The sequence below is a fragment of the Petromyzon marinus genome, chromosome 23, assembly GCF_048934315.1.
Source record: "Petromyzon marinus isolate PM22_M1 ecotype Great Lakes invasive population chromosome 23, UKy_Petmar_22M1.pri1.0, whole genome shotgun sequence".
Classification (NCBI taxonomy): domain Eukaryota; kingdom Metazoa; phylum Chordata; class Hyperoartia; order Petromyzontiformes; family Petromyzontidae; genus Petromyzon; species Petromyzon marinus.
The window spans coordinates 1,226,613-1,242,423 of NC_133689.1; the positions used below are offsets into that span (position 1 = coordinate 1,226,613).

A 15,811-nucleotide genomic window follows, 5' to 3' on the forward strand; every position below is an offset into this window, starting at 1 on the left:
TAGCCGCGACGTCACGTAATGATGCCTCCGTGCGCTTATTGCCGCTACAGAAGCAGAAACTTCCAGCCTCAGGGCTCGCTCATCTCTGATGAGGTTTATTAGTGCACCGCACCAACTTGCCACCTTCCCGAGCGGGATGCGGCAACGCCCTTCTTTGTCCCAGCGGCACCTTCATTGGAGGCCTTTTGGTGGACGTGTATTTTATGTAGAGAGGCAGCCGTGGGTCTGAGGCGTGAGAGCCGCGGGGGGCCGTGCGAGCGTTTCCGAATGGGCTCCTCGTGTCGGCACAGCGATAATAGCACAGTAGGGAAAATAAAAATGTGGGGAGGGAAAAAAAACTGAAGCAACTGGGAGGGCTGAAGTTTCCCTTGAGAGGGCCTGCGGACTTTGTACTGCTCACTTAGAGACGTGAGATGAGCCACGAGTGGCAGGATAGACGCTCAGGGTCACGAGAAGTCTCAGGAACTGCATGGCCCGGCCTGTGTTCAATCAAGAGATCTGTGCGGAGATCAACACTGCGTGCAAACGGCCGACGCGTAGCGCCGGGACTGTAAGCGAGGTTGACATTTAATAAAATTCCATTTGCCCTTCTTGCGAGGTGAGGTTAAGAAATGTTTGATGTCCTCAGCGGAGCCTGTGAAGCTGTTTCCTTGAGGGTGGCTGCAGTTTTAAAACATTTTGGAAAGTGGCTTTTTCAAAGGGTTTCACGATCGCCTGTCATGGCCACAAACTTAAAACAGCAGCCGTGGTAAACGCTTTCAAATGCCGTCGCATGGGAAGCCTGTTTATTGGACCTGCACCATGAGAGCAGATATTTTGTAAACCCAGGGTTTGAATGACACCATTCCTCGTGTTTCTCTGTAACCTTTCTTTAAAAGTGTTGCCTAAAATATTTATGCTTTGGTGTTTTTGATTAATACACAGTGTGTCCAAAAAGTATCTCGTTAAACCCACGTAACACGTGGCTGTAGAGTGATACTAATATGAGCATGAGGGTGTTGGCCGGGTGGGTCAGAGGTCAGAGCGCTGCTGAGCTGCCACCACTGAAATCCGGGTTTCAAATACAGGCAAAGTGCCTGTGATTACAGCCTAGGTTTTCCGGTGCAGTGATTCGATGATCTTAGCACAATCAACAATGACTGGACAAAAATACATTTATTAGCGCGATGAATTTGGTTCAGTACTTAATTTGAATAAACTCCAGCTCTGAGAATGACCCTGTCAGGCGGAGTGGGTAGGATAGTGCCTCCCTTGACTGTGTGGATCAGAGGTCACTTGAAGAAGGGATCTCAGCAGCTCTGTGATATCCACTTCTGTGGGCCGTTCTCTCACACGAAGGGTCGCACTGCTCTGCGCGATGCCAATGGATTCTTCATCCCGTGAAGCCGACAGCACGATCGGGATTAAATAGAGGAACCATTTAAAATATATATTTTTAAAACAGAAATACACCGACTTGGAAGGCTTCGCCGGCTAACGTTGCTTAACAAGGACGAAGTGTGGCCTTCTCTACCGTCGTGAGGTTTGATGCCCTGGGTTTAACCTCAATTCTTGGGCACACTGTGCAACCTTACCGATTTCTTTTTTTACCTTCTTACAATGTGTGCTTCTGAGCTCTCTGTTCCGCCTCCGTCAGTAAAATCCTTCTCTATGCTGCGCCTCGACCCCAGATAAGTGAGGAGCTCGATGTTTCTGACACGGCTCTTCACCAAGCTCCCCTGGAGACGGTCTGTAACATCTCCTTCTCTTCACGCTCATTTCTTCCCTCCCTCTCACACTCTCCCCCCTAAAACGCCTTTGCTCTCAACTCGTTCTCCTTGCCACTCCCGCCGGACCATGAAACGTTTGAACTTGCCTCCTCTCCCCTACGCATTGGCCACACGGGACGGGCTCGGGGTCGCCACTTGAGAGGCACGCCAACAAACACCGAGATCTGTCACGGCAAGAAGAAGGAGAAATGGGAGAACAACTCCCGTATTCTCTGGATCATGACGCACTCGATTTCCCCTGCAGTTTAAAGCAAAGTTTGGGGGTTGCATCGTAATAATAAGGTCGATGTGTGTCTGTGTGTGAGAGACCAGATTTGTGTAACTTTACTGACACCGGGTACACGTTTGGAGTGTGTCGTACTTGCCAGAGTGTCTTATAATCCAGAGAATATGGTCATTATGTATATACTTCGTCTTATGTTACGTATAATTATTATGACTATACAACTACAAAAAAAGCAATTCTCTTAATGTCCTGGGAAGACTCACAGATTTCCCAGCAGAGCAGCGCAAGGGCACGATCCGGGGAAAAAGGGGAGCATGTGACAACCCTAGATGGGCTCCCCTGTCCCCTGCCCTCTCGAGGCACCCCCCCCCCCACACCACCGCCCACCGAGTTGCGTGACCCCCACTGCAGCCCCTGACTCGCCGTTGTGTCCCCGCGGCGGCGGCAGGCGTGCGTGCGGGGCCACCGCCGCGTCAACGGCAGCCTCTACGGCGGGGCGTGCGAGCCCTGCGACTGCCACGGCCACGCCACCGAGTGCGATGACGTCTCCGGGAACTGCCTGGTGAGCTCGCGCGCCCGACGTGGGGAGCCGCTCGGGGGGTAGCTCGTCGTCCTCCTCGTCATCGTCAGCCGCAGCAGCAGCAGCCGCCGTGATCTAACCGTGATCTAGCCACATCGATTTGCGCGTCGCACCGATCGATCTGGAACCCCCCCCCCCTCCGTGGATCTCACTAATGTGGAGCGCTGGCAGCGCAGCGATCCACGAGCGATGTATTGCGCCCGATCTGTACTCCGCACCCACCCCTTCATTCACCGACACGCGCCGATCGGCGCGGTGAAGCATTGTCAACAACCGACATTACCTGTATGGCACGGAAGGCCCTCATCCCGCGGTGTATTGACGAAGGGCCCCAAGTGCACACGTGATGACACTCCCTCTCTCTTCCCTCTCATTTCCTCGCCACCCCTCCCCCCCCAGAACTGTGAACACAACTCGGTGGGGCCACGCTGCGAGCGATGCCTGCCAGGGTTTTATGGGAACGCCCAGGAGGGAACGCCACACGACTGCCAGCCGTGCGCCTGCCCTCTCTCCATCCCCTCCAACAAGTACGCACGCACACACGCAAGCACACACGTACGCACACACGTACGCATGCACGCGCGTTCACGTGGCACGGCGTGCCGAGGCAGCGGCCGCAGAGACCCCGCGGAGCTAGCGACGCGTTCGAAATCTCTCGGCCTTGTGCGGACCGCCAGCTCAAAACAACATTTTGTCGTTTATGGTTTAAAGGGTTTATAGAAACAACGGCGATTTTCTCACAACTTTCACTGCAATGTTCATCGATGACTCGGCGCCGTGAATGGGAGACGAGCACCGCCGTCCACCGAGCGTTGGGTGGCAGGGTGGTGGCGGTGGCGAAGTGGTCACGCTCGTGCCCCGCAGCAAGGAGGGCCTGCATTTGATTCCCGACCCGGGGCGTCTGTCTGTGTTGAGTTTTGTGCCCTCTCCCCTCTCCCCCTGCAAAGTCTCTTTTAGTTTTGTTTTACAGTCGGGGCTGACAATTGCTCTGTGTTTCCCATTTAAGAAATTGGCAAGTAATTTTTACATTTTGGCCAAATTGGACCGTGGTGAACGTTTGCCAATCGGACATTAATGGGCTCGGCGTGAACGCGCCCTGTTGCTTCTCTGTTTGGCATCCGTTAGCCGTGCCACGTTGCGCCGTTTGCCTGTTGCTACCTGTGCTGCAGCTCGGTTCAATGTCGTCGGTATCGGAAACCCAGGCACTGCCTCCGTGCCAGCGCCTGATGGGCCCTGCTGGTGGAGAACGTTCGGTTCGCTTTGATTGGCTTCGTTGAAACCAAATGGAAACCGTGCGAAGTGATCCCTCCGTTGAACTTGCATTGTCACGTTCCTCATCCTCCTCCGCTCAAAAAGTCGATCCGTGTCGTTGAGAACGGGCGGCACTATTGCATTCGGCGGTCTTGTCAAGCTACGGGATGCGGTTCTGTATTTAAACCGCCTCACACCTCGAGGGCTTCGCTTAAATCAGAAAAAAAAGGGCCGCGATGTTTGTGGCAGTGAGGTGCCGCCACTCCCCGCCAATCTTATCGGACGAACGCTGTTACGCATGCATTGTGTTTCGCAAACGAGTATAGGCGTCTGCCAACGATACCGGGACATGGTTCTACCTAATAAAGTCATTTGCGGCTAATTTTTATAATTCATCAATTCAGACCGAACCATTAAAAAAACATCGGTCTCTCGCTTTGGCCGCGGGTGCTAACACCGCGTGATTCACCGCGTCTCGCACCAATCCCGGCAGCAACTGGCCGTGCCAAAAATAAGGGCTTCACCAAAATAGCGCCGTGACCACGGGGCCGGCGGGCGCGGAAGAATGCGCTCAAGGGCCGCGAGCGGAGGAAGGAGCGGAGGAACGGAGAGAGAGAGAGCCGACAGCCGCGGGACAGCCATGGCTGCGTCGTGGCGCCGCGCGTCCGCGACGCCGGCGCTGCTGCTCTGGCTGCTGCTGCTCGACCTGACCGTCCCCCCCGCCCTCCCGCAATCGCTGTCCCGCAGCTTCAGCCCGACGTGCCGCGTGGGGCCCAGCGGAGCGATGCTGTGCGATCGCTGCGCCCCGGGCTACGCGGGAGCAAGATGTGACAGGTGAGAGGCGCCGTGGGGTGCGCCGCCACTGGGCCGTGGCAGAGCGTGGAAAATGTTTTTCTGCGCTGCGTAACGTCGAGCACCGTGTCGCACGTACCGCTGTGCCTTTCATTATCTCTGCGTGATGCATAAGCCCGGATCAGTTGTGTTTTCAACACCGTAGAACATTTAACAGCAGTGCTTCTTTACGATTTTAATTCTCTGAAATATCCTCAGCGCCGCAATGTATTCAAATGTTGAGCTCTCCAATGCGTTTTCAAGTCGTGCCGTGAACTGTTCTTCTTGATGTCCGACGTTTTGCTCCACATGCGCGGGGGGCTTCTTCATAACCTGAATCGAATTGAACATAGTAGCATTACATGTTTGCTTGTATTGCAAACAAAAATATTGAGAAGCAGTTATTTACATTCCTTGGCCTACAATGCATCGTTGTATATTCACTGGCTTGGCGGTGCCTGTGCGAGTCTCGTAAGAAGGTGTGCCATTGAAATTCTAAAAGTAGGCTCAAGCTTTTCTATTTTCTGCGCTGCCTCTTAGGGTAAAGCATGCTGCGTCGTTTTCCCAGAATAGAACTTCAAGCGGAGGTTGTCTTAACCACCGTGCATCAATTGTATCTTCTACGCTCGCCGTGTGGGTTAATTAACAAATGAACATGTTGTTGTTGCTGTTGTTGTTGCTGTCGGCGGTAACGCTCCACCGCCAGGCAAAGGCCTCCCCCATGCCCTCCTGTCCAGTAATGACCTCCGACCTCTGTGAGGCCATCCCTCTACTACCGCCGCCGCTGCTGTTGGCGTCTCTTCTGCCGTCTCCCTGTGCTCCGTTCCCCTACCCTCTCAGTCTCCGCTCGAACAGAGTCACGTTCGTCCATCCCTCGTCAGTTGTTCCCGTGATGTCGCTGCTCGCCTCCACTTCATTTATTTTGCTTTGTTTTAAAGATGAAGAAGAGATTGTTACCAATAAGCGGTGCTGAATCTCATCAGGCACCATGGTGACCTCTGTTATTTATTTACTGATTAATTCCTTAACCCAACACTTTGACTCACTGGTAATGCAGTAATTACCAGTGAGTCCACTGCTGGATGACGGCCTTCCCACGCCGGGCAGATTTTGTGGGTTAGTCGACCTTACTTCACCGCACCGGCCAACGTGGATTGGTGACAGCGTAGATGTTAGAACAGTCGAGGGCAGCAATTGACTTTGCTGCCCTGCCCTCTGCTGAGAGCATCGCCGCAGCCTACACCACCGTTTTGTGCTTGGTGGTCGCCCATCCAGGCGCTACCCCGGCTCAACCCTGCTTAACGTCTCGAGTTGCTCAGCTGCGGCAGAATGGTAGAGTCCGTCGTCCGCTGTGCCGGCGTGTGTGTGTGTGCGGAATGCCACCTGTCCATCACGATCGCACGCCGGATGTAACCGATGCTAGCAGCACGCGTGAATCCCCGTCTCTCGTGCCGGGATTCACTAACCAGGCGGACATCTGCGCAAGCGATCGCGCAGATATCCGCCATCAACTGGTTGGACTTCAGAACGCGGGCTTATAAACATAGATGTATTTAGTATGTTTATGAGTATATATGTTGTTTGTCTATTAACTGTGATTCTTAAATATGTTATTGTTAGTTTTTATGTTAGGACAGAAACACTCAGTTCATGCGTGAAAGAGTTGGATAATCGTGGCCAGCTGGCTCAAAAACGTAATGGACAAACGAACTAATTAACGAACTAACTAAATCACAGGTAGTGTCTGAAACCCGGATTCGAACCCAACATTTCAGCAGTGCCGGCACAGCGCTCTGCCCTCTGAGCCACCACCACCACGCGGCCTCTGGTAGCAACCGCGGCTGAAAAGGCGTTCCTTGTGTTGCGGTGTGGGACCCTGTTAGCAGCGAGAGGCGGAGTCCACGACGCGCGGGTCTGTGCTGCGTCAACACGGAGACAACGAGCCTCCTTCAGAGAATGACCTGCGGCACACGGAGCCCGTCTGCCAGATTTAACCCCGTCCCGGTTGCCTCGAAAGTTTACGAGCACGGCCGGCGATGTATTTTAGGGAGGTCGAAGGTCAGGCGCCACCTGACGCCCGTCCACTCAGCCTGCCTTTGAAAGGAGGCCCTTGAAGGCTCACGGACGCGGACAGCTGACGCTGGGATACATCGCTCATTCTGACGAGGGCGTCTGTTACAGATCGCTCGCAGCACTGATAAATCGCGGTACATTGGTTCGAGTTCATAGCAACAACACCACTACCACCACCAGGGCTGGGTGGTGTGTGATGCCCCCGTGGTTTTACGCTCAATGTTGCGATTGTCCATGCAGGTGACCCCGCGGGGGAGGGCAAGGTGGGGTGAAAAGTAGAGCAGTTGACCCTGAGGAAATGTTTCGATGTGACTGCGTGTGACGGTTTGAGATTATTTGTGAATGTAAATTGGAAAGTGACCAATTTAATAACCTGCCCACAATGATATGTTGTGTAGCTGTGTGAGTGCCATTGCCTATGGCTATGACTGACTCTCTCCTGTCTTCAACAAAAAGTGTTTTGGGATTTGTATAGGAGCACCTCATCGAATCCCCCCTGACGGCGGCTCGTTCCCCCGCGTTGTGCGTAGTCGCGAGACGCGCTGCTTCCACACGCTCTGCTTCCACACGTTCTGCGAACCCTCCCCGTTGCCCGGCGACGAAAACTGCTGCAAAACAAAACATTTTTTGTTATAAACCGTAAATGCCTACCACCGGTTTGGCTCCATCGGAAGGTATTTTCGCGAGTCTCCGACGCGGCGGCGCTCACGGTCGCGCGGCTGCTCCGTCGCAGGTGCGCCGACGGCTACTACGGGAGCCCGGGCGTGCCCGGCGGCAGCTGCCAGCCGTGCCAGTGCAATGGCAACGTCGACCTGTCCACGCCGGGTGCGTGCGACGCGGTTACGGGCGAGTGCCTGCGCTGCGTGGGGCAGACGTCCGGGTGGCACTGCGAGCGCTGCACCACCGGCTACTTCGGGGACGCCATCGTCGCCAAGAACTGCCAGCGTGAGTGCAGAGACCCTGCCGTCATCACCGCCGCCTCCTCCGCCACTGACGGAACATCTCCAGAGTTTTGCATCGCTCGCCGAGTCGCCGTCGTGACACCGTCGGCTGCGGAGTCGAGTGATGGGCCGCGTTGATGCCGCTCGGGTAGGCAGTGGGGCCGTAGCGATCTCCGTGGCCCCCAGCTCGTGGTGGAATTCCCGCATGTCTTTGCGAAGGCCAGGGCTGTCCACAGGACAAGCACTACGTGAGAATGGACTGGTATAGAGATGGTGTCCAAGTGTCTCACTGAGTGTCCCCACGTCTCCGTGTCCCCATTATTTTAGTTTCTCCGTCTCGTATGTTGTATGTATGTACGTTTAACTTATTTTGCACCGTACGTAGCCAACCGTGCTAATCAGAGGTGCTGGGGAAGGACAACAAACTAAACACAAAAAGCAGTGCGGCTGTGTCTCACTGAGTGTCCCCACGTCTCCTGTCGCTGTGTTGCGTGATAAAAAGGGCAGGGCTGTGTTCAGTGGGTGGGATGAGAAGCCGTCAGTTCACTGAGCTTCAAAACATACTCTTTAGAAGCAACACAGGCTCTGAGATTCCACTATCTGTGTAAACAACGGAAGACGAGAAAATTGCCACAACTCTTGTGAATTCCCCGAGTGTTTGATAACAGCCTGCCGCTAAAATGTTTTCAGAACTATCGCGAGCGTTATTGGGCCCTGGGGAAACCATGATTGCAGCGGCGTGTGCTTGTGTTTATAGTCTCGCCACGGTCTGTCTTAATATTATAAGTATGGGCAATTAAAATATCCGCATGGATTGCTCCAGCGATGTATATATATAGCGTGCGTCATGCTTCCACGAGAAGGCGTTCGGTCGTCGTCCTCCTAGAGGCGGCACGAGGGCACGGGCGGACCGCGTCCCAGCGGCCGCTTGCGAGCCACGGGGTCTCGCTCGCCAACCCCGTGGGTTCAGCGGCGGCGGCGTCGGGGGATGCCGACTCGGAGGGCACTTGGCACCCCTTCATGGGATAAAGATGTCGTGGTGCAGCTTTCAGCTTTGTGGAATCGGTACGCGGTTAAAGCATTCCGAGAGCGACAGCCCGCCGCTTATATTCGCCAGGGCTGTCGTAGGCTTTTTTTGCAGCGATGTTGACCGGATGAAATCTTTGCGCGTTTCCTCTGCGCGTGTGTGTGTACGCGTGTGTGCGCGCGTGTGTGTGCACCCCGCTCTCAGCTTGCAAGTGCAGCTCCAACGGCTCGCAGTCGAACACGTGCGATGCCGTGACGGGCCAGTGCGAGTGCAAGCCCAACGTGGCCGGGAGGCAGTGCGACCACTGCGTGGTGAGAACCGGCCCTGCACGTCTCACACCGCCGTCTTGCGGGGCCGCCGGTGGAGTCTGTGTCACGTGGCCTCTAGCAGTCACGTGACAGAGTGAGAAGAATGATGGATGTGGTCCTGCCGGGTGCGGAAATATTTTTCCTGGTCGCCTACCTCAATAAACCCGGAAACCCGAGTTCGAATCCCGGCCACGGCTAACGTCAGCGGCGTGGGATCTATGGGCTGGTTCTGGGTGCCCTTTTTACCAATGTTTCACTGTGGCTCGGTAAGGTTAAAGAACCCCGAAACCAGCATGGCATGGGGATGCGTTCGTGAGCGAATTGGCAATTGCCTATTACTTTTAATTATTCACATAAATCTCGCAAACCTAGGAACGTGTCCATATGGGTTGGACTACTTTGTGAACAATCTTTGAAGAAAAATAAATCCCCATAACTGCTGTTCTACTTTCATCCCTCGCTGGCTCCCTTTCCTCTGCTTAAAACCTCCCAAACCTAGTCGCTGCTGAATTTCAACCTTCGCCATCAGCATTTCTCACGCTGCGACTTCACCGCTGCGTCTTCGCTCACACTGCCTGCCCTCGTCTCTCCGCTCCTTCTGTTTTCCTCCCTTGTCTGTCTCTTTCCCTCCGTCCATCCGTCCGTCCGTCCTTTCTCTGCCTCCTCGACGCGGCGCCGGCGAAGCCCAACTGCTGGTGGGACGCTCAGCAGCGCAAGTGCCAGCCGTGTCGCTGCAGCCTGGAGGGCGCCGTGTCGTCCGCCTGCGACAAGCACGGCCGTTGCGCCTGCAGGCCGGAGTTCTCGGGGAAGCGCTGCGAGTTTAACAAGCAGCTGCTGCAGCAGCAGCAGAGCAGCCTCGCCGGGGGCTGCCCCCGCGGCTCCTACCGCAGGGCCGGCCTTCCGCACTCCGGCGGGGTACTTTAACGGGCGACGCCCCCTCCCAACGCTCTCGCTCGCTCGCTCCTTCACACGCTCGCTCCTTCGCTCGCTCCTTCACACGCTCGCTCCTTCTCGCGCTCCTTCACACGCTCGCTCCTTCGCTCGCTAGTTCCTATGCTCGCTGGCGACGGGCTGCGGTTTCTGATTGTCCACACTGCGCTCGCTCCCGCCCCGTGGGCTGTGCAGCACCAATAGGCAGCTGCTGCAATCCTCACTCTTGCGGCCTCCCGTAATGCGCAGGCGATCCATGCGGGTGCCAGCAGGCGTTCTCGCTCCTACGCCGCGAAGCGGCGTGCCACGGTGGTGCGACAGCGAGAAGCCGCCGTGCAATCCAGAGGTGGCCGGATCGATTCGCTCTCCGTGCGCGATGTCGGCGCATATTCCTTAAGTCCCCCTACCCCGACCGTCTCTGTCCGCCCCAGCGGTATTCATGGGCACGGCCACAGACGAAGCGGCAGGTCAAGCGATGGTGAGGTAAAGTGTGGGTACTTCCACCCCTTGGAAGACATCTGGCCAGGATGGAAGAGTAGGCAAAAACACCCTCGAGAGAGCATTTCCTCTGGAGCTCCCTCCAGTGGAGGCCCTTCCGCCGGCAGTGGCGCGAGCACAGCAATTGCAGGACTGCCCCTTTACCTACCTTCCCAAGTAAGATGCACGGGTACCAATCGCCTGTGGCCTCCGTGTGTAAGAGGTCGTCCTCCTGTGGCCGTGAGCCGCGTGACGTGAAGCCACGGGCCGTAGCTTCCCCGCCAAGCGCCCTGAGAGTCCCTCCCGAGTGCCGCGTTACCGCAGCAAGCACCGGGTCTCGCTGCTTGGGTGACGGCGAGCGGGACCCGCGTCCCGTCTGTCCCGTCCGTGCGTTCCGTCCCCCTCCAGGCGCGCCACTACGGGATGAGCCAGCAGCCCACGGGGTGCGCGCCCTGCAACTGCAACTCGTTTGGCGCGTTCTCGTTCGACTGCGACGAGAGCGGCCAGTGCCACTGCCAGCCCGGCGTGGTGGGGCGGCAGTGCGACCGCTGTGCGCCGGGACACTACGACTTCAAGGAGGGCGGCTGCACCCGTGAGTTTACTAGGGACACACAAAGACAACGATTTCGCACCCCCCCCACCTCCCTCCCCGTGTAGCCGTAACAGACTGTAGGGGCAAGTGCTGTTAGCGAGCAGCACCCGTGAAGGCCACAACGGTACTCGAGGAGGTGGGTGGCCAGCACCACGCCCGGCCGCATTTGCCTCCCCAATGGTGATGTTTGCTACACACCACACCAGGTACTCATTTGAGGCTGAGTCGACCTAGGGGAGGCCCAGGACCGATTCAAATAATCGTCACTGGTGTTGGCCGCGAGGGGGAATCGAACTCGGGTCGCCGGGTTGGTAGCGCAGCGTAGCGCTAACTTCTATACTCCCGCTCCCCATCTACTCTGAGGGGGGCCCCAGGCTGCTGCGGTTTTATGCCCCCCCCCCCCTCTCTCTCTCTATTTAGTGCATTTCCTTTACGGTTTGACCACCACCCATGTCCTGATGATGCCAAAGGCCCCATTTGTAATTTCAGCCTGGGTTACTTCAGATCTCGTTGTCACATGCGACGAACGAACCGTAGAGCTAAATAAACGTGAGGCGGAGCCGAACTAAGTTGAATGTCTCTGCGCGTGACGCAGGGTGCGAGTGCGATCACACGGGCAGCAACTGCGACGCCGTGTCCGGGCGATGCATCTGCCCCCCGAACACGGAGGGGGCGCGCTGTGACCGCTGCTCCCCCAACTGCTGGGGTCACGACCCGGCGCACGGCTGCCAGGTGAGTGCCCGCACGCGGGGACAGCAGTCGGTACCTTGGTCACCGGGTTCCTCAAAGACCAAACGTCCCCCGTGTAGCCTTGAACAGACTCGGGGGGCAAGTGCCGTGAGCGAGTGGCATCAATGAATGCCGGCATGGTGCACAAAGGGGTTTGTGGCCAGCAACACGCCCAACCGCCTTTGTCTCCTCAGTGGCGATGTTTACACACCGGGACCAAGTACTAGGGGAATCGATGTTTACACACTGGAACCAGGTACTAGGGGAGTCGATGTTTACACACCGGGACCAGGTACTAGGGGAGTCGATGTTTACACACTGGAACCAGGTACTAGGGGAGTCGATGTTTACACACCGGTACCAGGTACTAGGGGAGTCGATGTTTACACACCGGGATCAGGTACTCGGGGAGTCGATGTTTACACACTGGAACCAGGTACTAGGAGAGTCGATGTTTACACACCGGGACCAGGTACTAGGGGAGTCGATGTTTACACACTGGAACCAGGTACTAGGAGAGTCGATGTTTACACACCGGGACCAGGTACTAGGGGAGTCGATGTTTACACACTGGAACCAGGTACTAGGGGAGTCGATGTTTACACACTGGAACCAGGTACTAGGGGAGTCGATGTTTACACACCGGTACCAGGTACTAGGGGAGTCGATGTTTACACACTGGAACCAGGTACTAGGGGAGTCGATGTTTACACACCGGTACCAGGTACTAGGGGAGTCGATGTTTACACACCGGGATCAGGTACTCGGGTAGTCGATGTTTACACACCGGTACCAGGTACTAGGGGAGTCGATGTTTACACACCGGGACCAAGTACTAGGAGAGTCGATGTTTACACACTGGAACCAGGTACTAGGGGAGTCGATGTTTACACACCGGTACCAGGTACTAGGGGAGTCGATGTTTACACACTGGAACCAGGTACTAGGAGAGTCGATGTTTACACACCGGGACCAGGTACTAGGGGAGTCGATGTTTACACACTGGAACCAGGTACTAGGGGAGTCGATGTTTACACACTGGAACCAGGTACTAGGGGAGTCGATGTTTACACACTGGAACCAGGTACTAGGGGAGTCGATGTTTACACACTGGAACCAGGTACTAGGAGAGTCGATGTTTACACACTGGAACCAGGTACTCGGGGAGTCGATGTTTACACACCGGGACCAGGTACTCGGCGAGTCGATATAGGGAAGGCCCAGACATTGGTGTTGGCCATGAGCGGTAAATGACGGGTTTGTAGCACAGTGCGATAACCACTATGCCAGTTCGACACGTAGCAGGCTTTCGCGAGCAGTATTATTCATAATCAAGGTGTTTTGGGTTAGATCGCAAAAGTATAAATGTGTCAAAACCCTCCACCACCCGACACAGCCAATTGGCAAGGGGTTTGTCACGTAAACAAAACCCCAAATAGTTACTACTTCAGCCCAGCGGTGTGTTGGAGAGTAAATCCACAACATTTATAATGTGAGTACGACGTTTCGCTGGTAATTATTATGAACCATTTCTGCTACAGTCAAGAGCCAAATACACTTTACCATGTAAATCACGTGAACCAAATAAAATGATGCAAACTTTGAGCTTGGGGATGAAGTTAAAACAACTGAATGTTACGGCGACTGACAAAGAGACGACGGTGCCAATAATCAATGCTGCTGTTCTCAATGCCACAATATGGAGGAACGGGTCGTCCGTGCGTGGGCCCGCCTGAAGTTGTGCCCCTGTGCCCCGCAGCACTGCGAGTGCAGCCCCGTGGGTACGTTGAGCCCGCAGTGCGACCAGCGGAGCGGCCGCTGCGACTGCCGGCCCGAGTACTCGGGGGAGAAGTGCGGCGAGTGCCGCCACGGATTCTACGGATACCCACGCTGCGCGCAGTGCCGCTGCGACCCGGCGGGCACGCGGGCGGACGCCTGCGACGCCGTCTCGGGGTCCTGCTCGTGCTCGGAGCCGGCGGGGCAGTGCCCGTGCAAGGTGAGGAGGTCACGCGGTCGGTGGCCGCCAGCGCTGACCCCTCGACCCCGATTCCGACCGCCGTGCGCCGCCCCCGTGGGTCACGTGCGCCCGGTAATCCGCCCACGTGCCGGTCGGCGCCGGGACGGTGTACGGCGTGCACGCCGCTGTGCCCGCCACTCCCCCGACGTCGAGTTGTGTTCAGGTTTGTTTAGTGGGGACAGGGTGAGCGTTTCAGAGAGTCTCGTTCGCGAGAGAGACGTGGGTTACCGAAATAACCAATGAAAAACAAATAAATCAGAGTACAGCAATGAAGCACAATTAGAAATCGGAAGGAATTCAGCCGTGTCGCGAACACACTGCACAAACGTAAATCAGCTTAAAATAATAAATCCCCTGTAACACAAGTTCACTCGGGCAGACCACTTTGAGCTTCATCATCGCACAATTACTCACTCAGTTACAGACATGTGCCCCAAATAATTTCTAATTGTCAGCAGCAACATTATTGTAGTTCACTACAGTTCCATCTGCCACCACTACTCAGTAGAGAAGTCCATGCTCAGTCGAGCGTGTGGTGGCACTCCTTTGCCACTGGAGGATCTAATGCTACGGTGGAAAAAAAATGACATTCTCATCTCACGTAGAATCTGTCTATGGGACGACCACTGTCCATATCCCAGAAAGCAGCACTCAAATTTGAGTGCTCCCAGGGGGATGATGCGATGCGGTACATTCACCGGTCGACGATGCTGACAGTGGTGGAGCCGCAGAGAGCTGCTCTCTGTCGTATTAGGAGATGTATATATATATTCTTGGTTCTTTCGGTAAAGTCACATATGGCTGGCCGGCCTTCCAGGTTTACAGCGAGACAGCGCGTATGGCGATGTGGAAACGCGTCAAACCAAACACAAAGACAACAAGTGTAAACTTCCCGGGCAAAGTTATTGAGTCTGCGAACGAACAGCCACGTCTTCTCAAGATAAACCAAACGCACCCCCAGTGTGCCGCTGAGACTCCGCTTGTGTACGCAGACTACACACAGACACATCGTGACGCGGCTCCGCGCGCTGCTCAATTCGTCTTGGGCTTAAACCTCGGTGCCTAAATGCAGGCCCAACAGGCAGCAGAGTTGTAGAAAATGGTCAACAGGGCAGGGTTATTGTGAGACATCGGGGAAAATCGACAATAGGTGGGAATCCCAAAGTGGATGAATGCAAGGGACGGTGCAGAGAGAGAGAAGAGAGATGAGTGGATGAGTGGCTGAATTAATGAGGGAGATTCATAGGGACAGTAATTATCGTCGTCGTGATATAAGAGTTATAAGGAGTTGACTGACCTTCAGTGAGCGAAAGTAGCGGGCGAGTGAGTGAAGTTCACGGGAACATTGACCACGGCAGTATCTGCAGACGAGTGATCAGGAGGCGACTGACCACCGGCGAGCAATGCAGCAGTTGAATCGGTGCCCGATCGACGTCGACGCCACTCGCCGCCCGTGTGTCGACCGCCCCTCTCTCCCCTCCCCCTCCCTCGCCGCCACACGCAGCCCAACGCCCACGGGCTGAAGTGCGACGCGTGTGGCCCGGGGATGTTCGGCCTCCACGCCGGGAACCCGCAGGGCTGCAGCCAGTGCTTCTGCTTCGGGGTCTCCTCCGAGTGCTCCGAGGCGCTGGGGCTCGTGCGGCAGGAGGTGCGACAGCACCGCTACCGCGAACACCGCCACACACCACCGCTTTACGGAAATTCACTTTGTTCGCCTGACCGCGTTCACGCGCCAAAAGGAGAGTGGCCCATCAAACGAAATGTCATCATCGTCGTCGTCACGAATTATTTATGCCACACGCTTCCCATCAGTACATCTCATGGGTCCAGCGGCAGTTTAGCCTTGGGGACCCCAGGTAGCAGCTTTCCCCGTGTGCCGATGATCTGCGAGTAGCATTGGTCCACCAGTAGGGGACCGTGTCGCGATGTGAATTTTCTCAATGAAGTAATTTCCGAGTAGTATATGACATTTGACAAATTTGGACCATAACGCCACGAGGGTCCATGTGAAGTAGCCAAGGGGCTCCATGTCTAGTAGCCAAAAGGGCCCCATATCTAGT

The 15,811-nt window shown here is 55.7% G+C and overlaps 1 protein-coding gene across 6 annotated transcripts in view; it reads left to right on the plus strand.

Moving 5' to 3' along the window:
• The window catches only part of LAMA2 (laminin subunit alpha 2), a 102,215-nt gene that overhangs the window by 48,572 nt on the left and 37,832 nt on the right, over positions 1 to 15,811 (plus strand). For 3 of the 6 annotated variants that reach the window (XM_032959281.2, XM_076068907.1, XM_076068909.1), the window contains exons 16-26: positions 1,671 to 1,727; positions 2,444 to 2,557; positions 2,975 to 3,102; positions 4,574 to 4,660; positions 7,464 to 7,675; positions 8,903 to 9,009; positions 9,691 to 9,921; positions 10,822 to 11,005; positions 11,601 to 11,737; positions 13,494 to 13,730; positions 15,256 to 15,399. In XM_032959281.2, coding sequence (XP_032815172.2) covers positions 1,671 to 1,727; positions 2,444 to 2,557; positions 2,975 to 3,102; positions 4,574 to 4,660; positions 7,464 to 7,675; positions 8,903 to 9,009; positions 9,691 to 9,921; positions 10,822 to 11,005; positions 11,601 to 11,737; positions 13,494 to 13,730; positions 15,256 to 15,399 — 1,638 coding nt within the window. The remainder of the gene's footprint in view (positions 1 to 1,670; positions 1,728 to 2,443; positions 2,558 to 2,974; positions 3,103 to 4,573; positions 4,661 to 7,463; positions 7,676 to 8,902; positions 9,010 to 9,690; positions 9,922 to 10,821; positions 11,006 to 11,600; positions 11,738 to 13,493; positions 13,731 to 15,255; positions 15,400 to 15,811) is intronic. The other 3 variants (XM_076068910.1, XM_076068908.1, XM_032959288.2) reach the window with 3 other exon arrangements.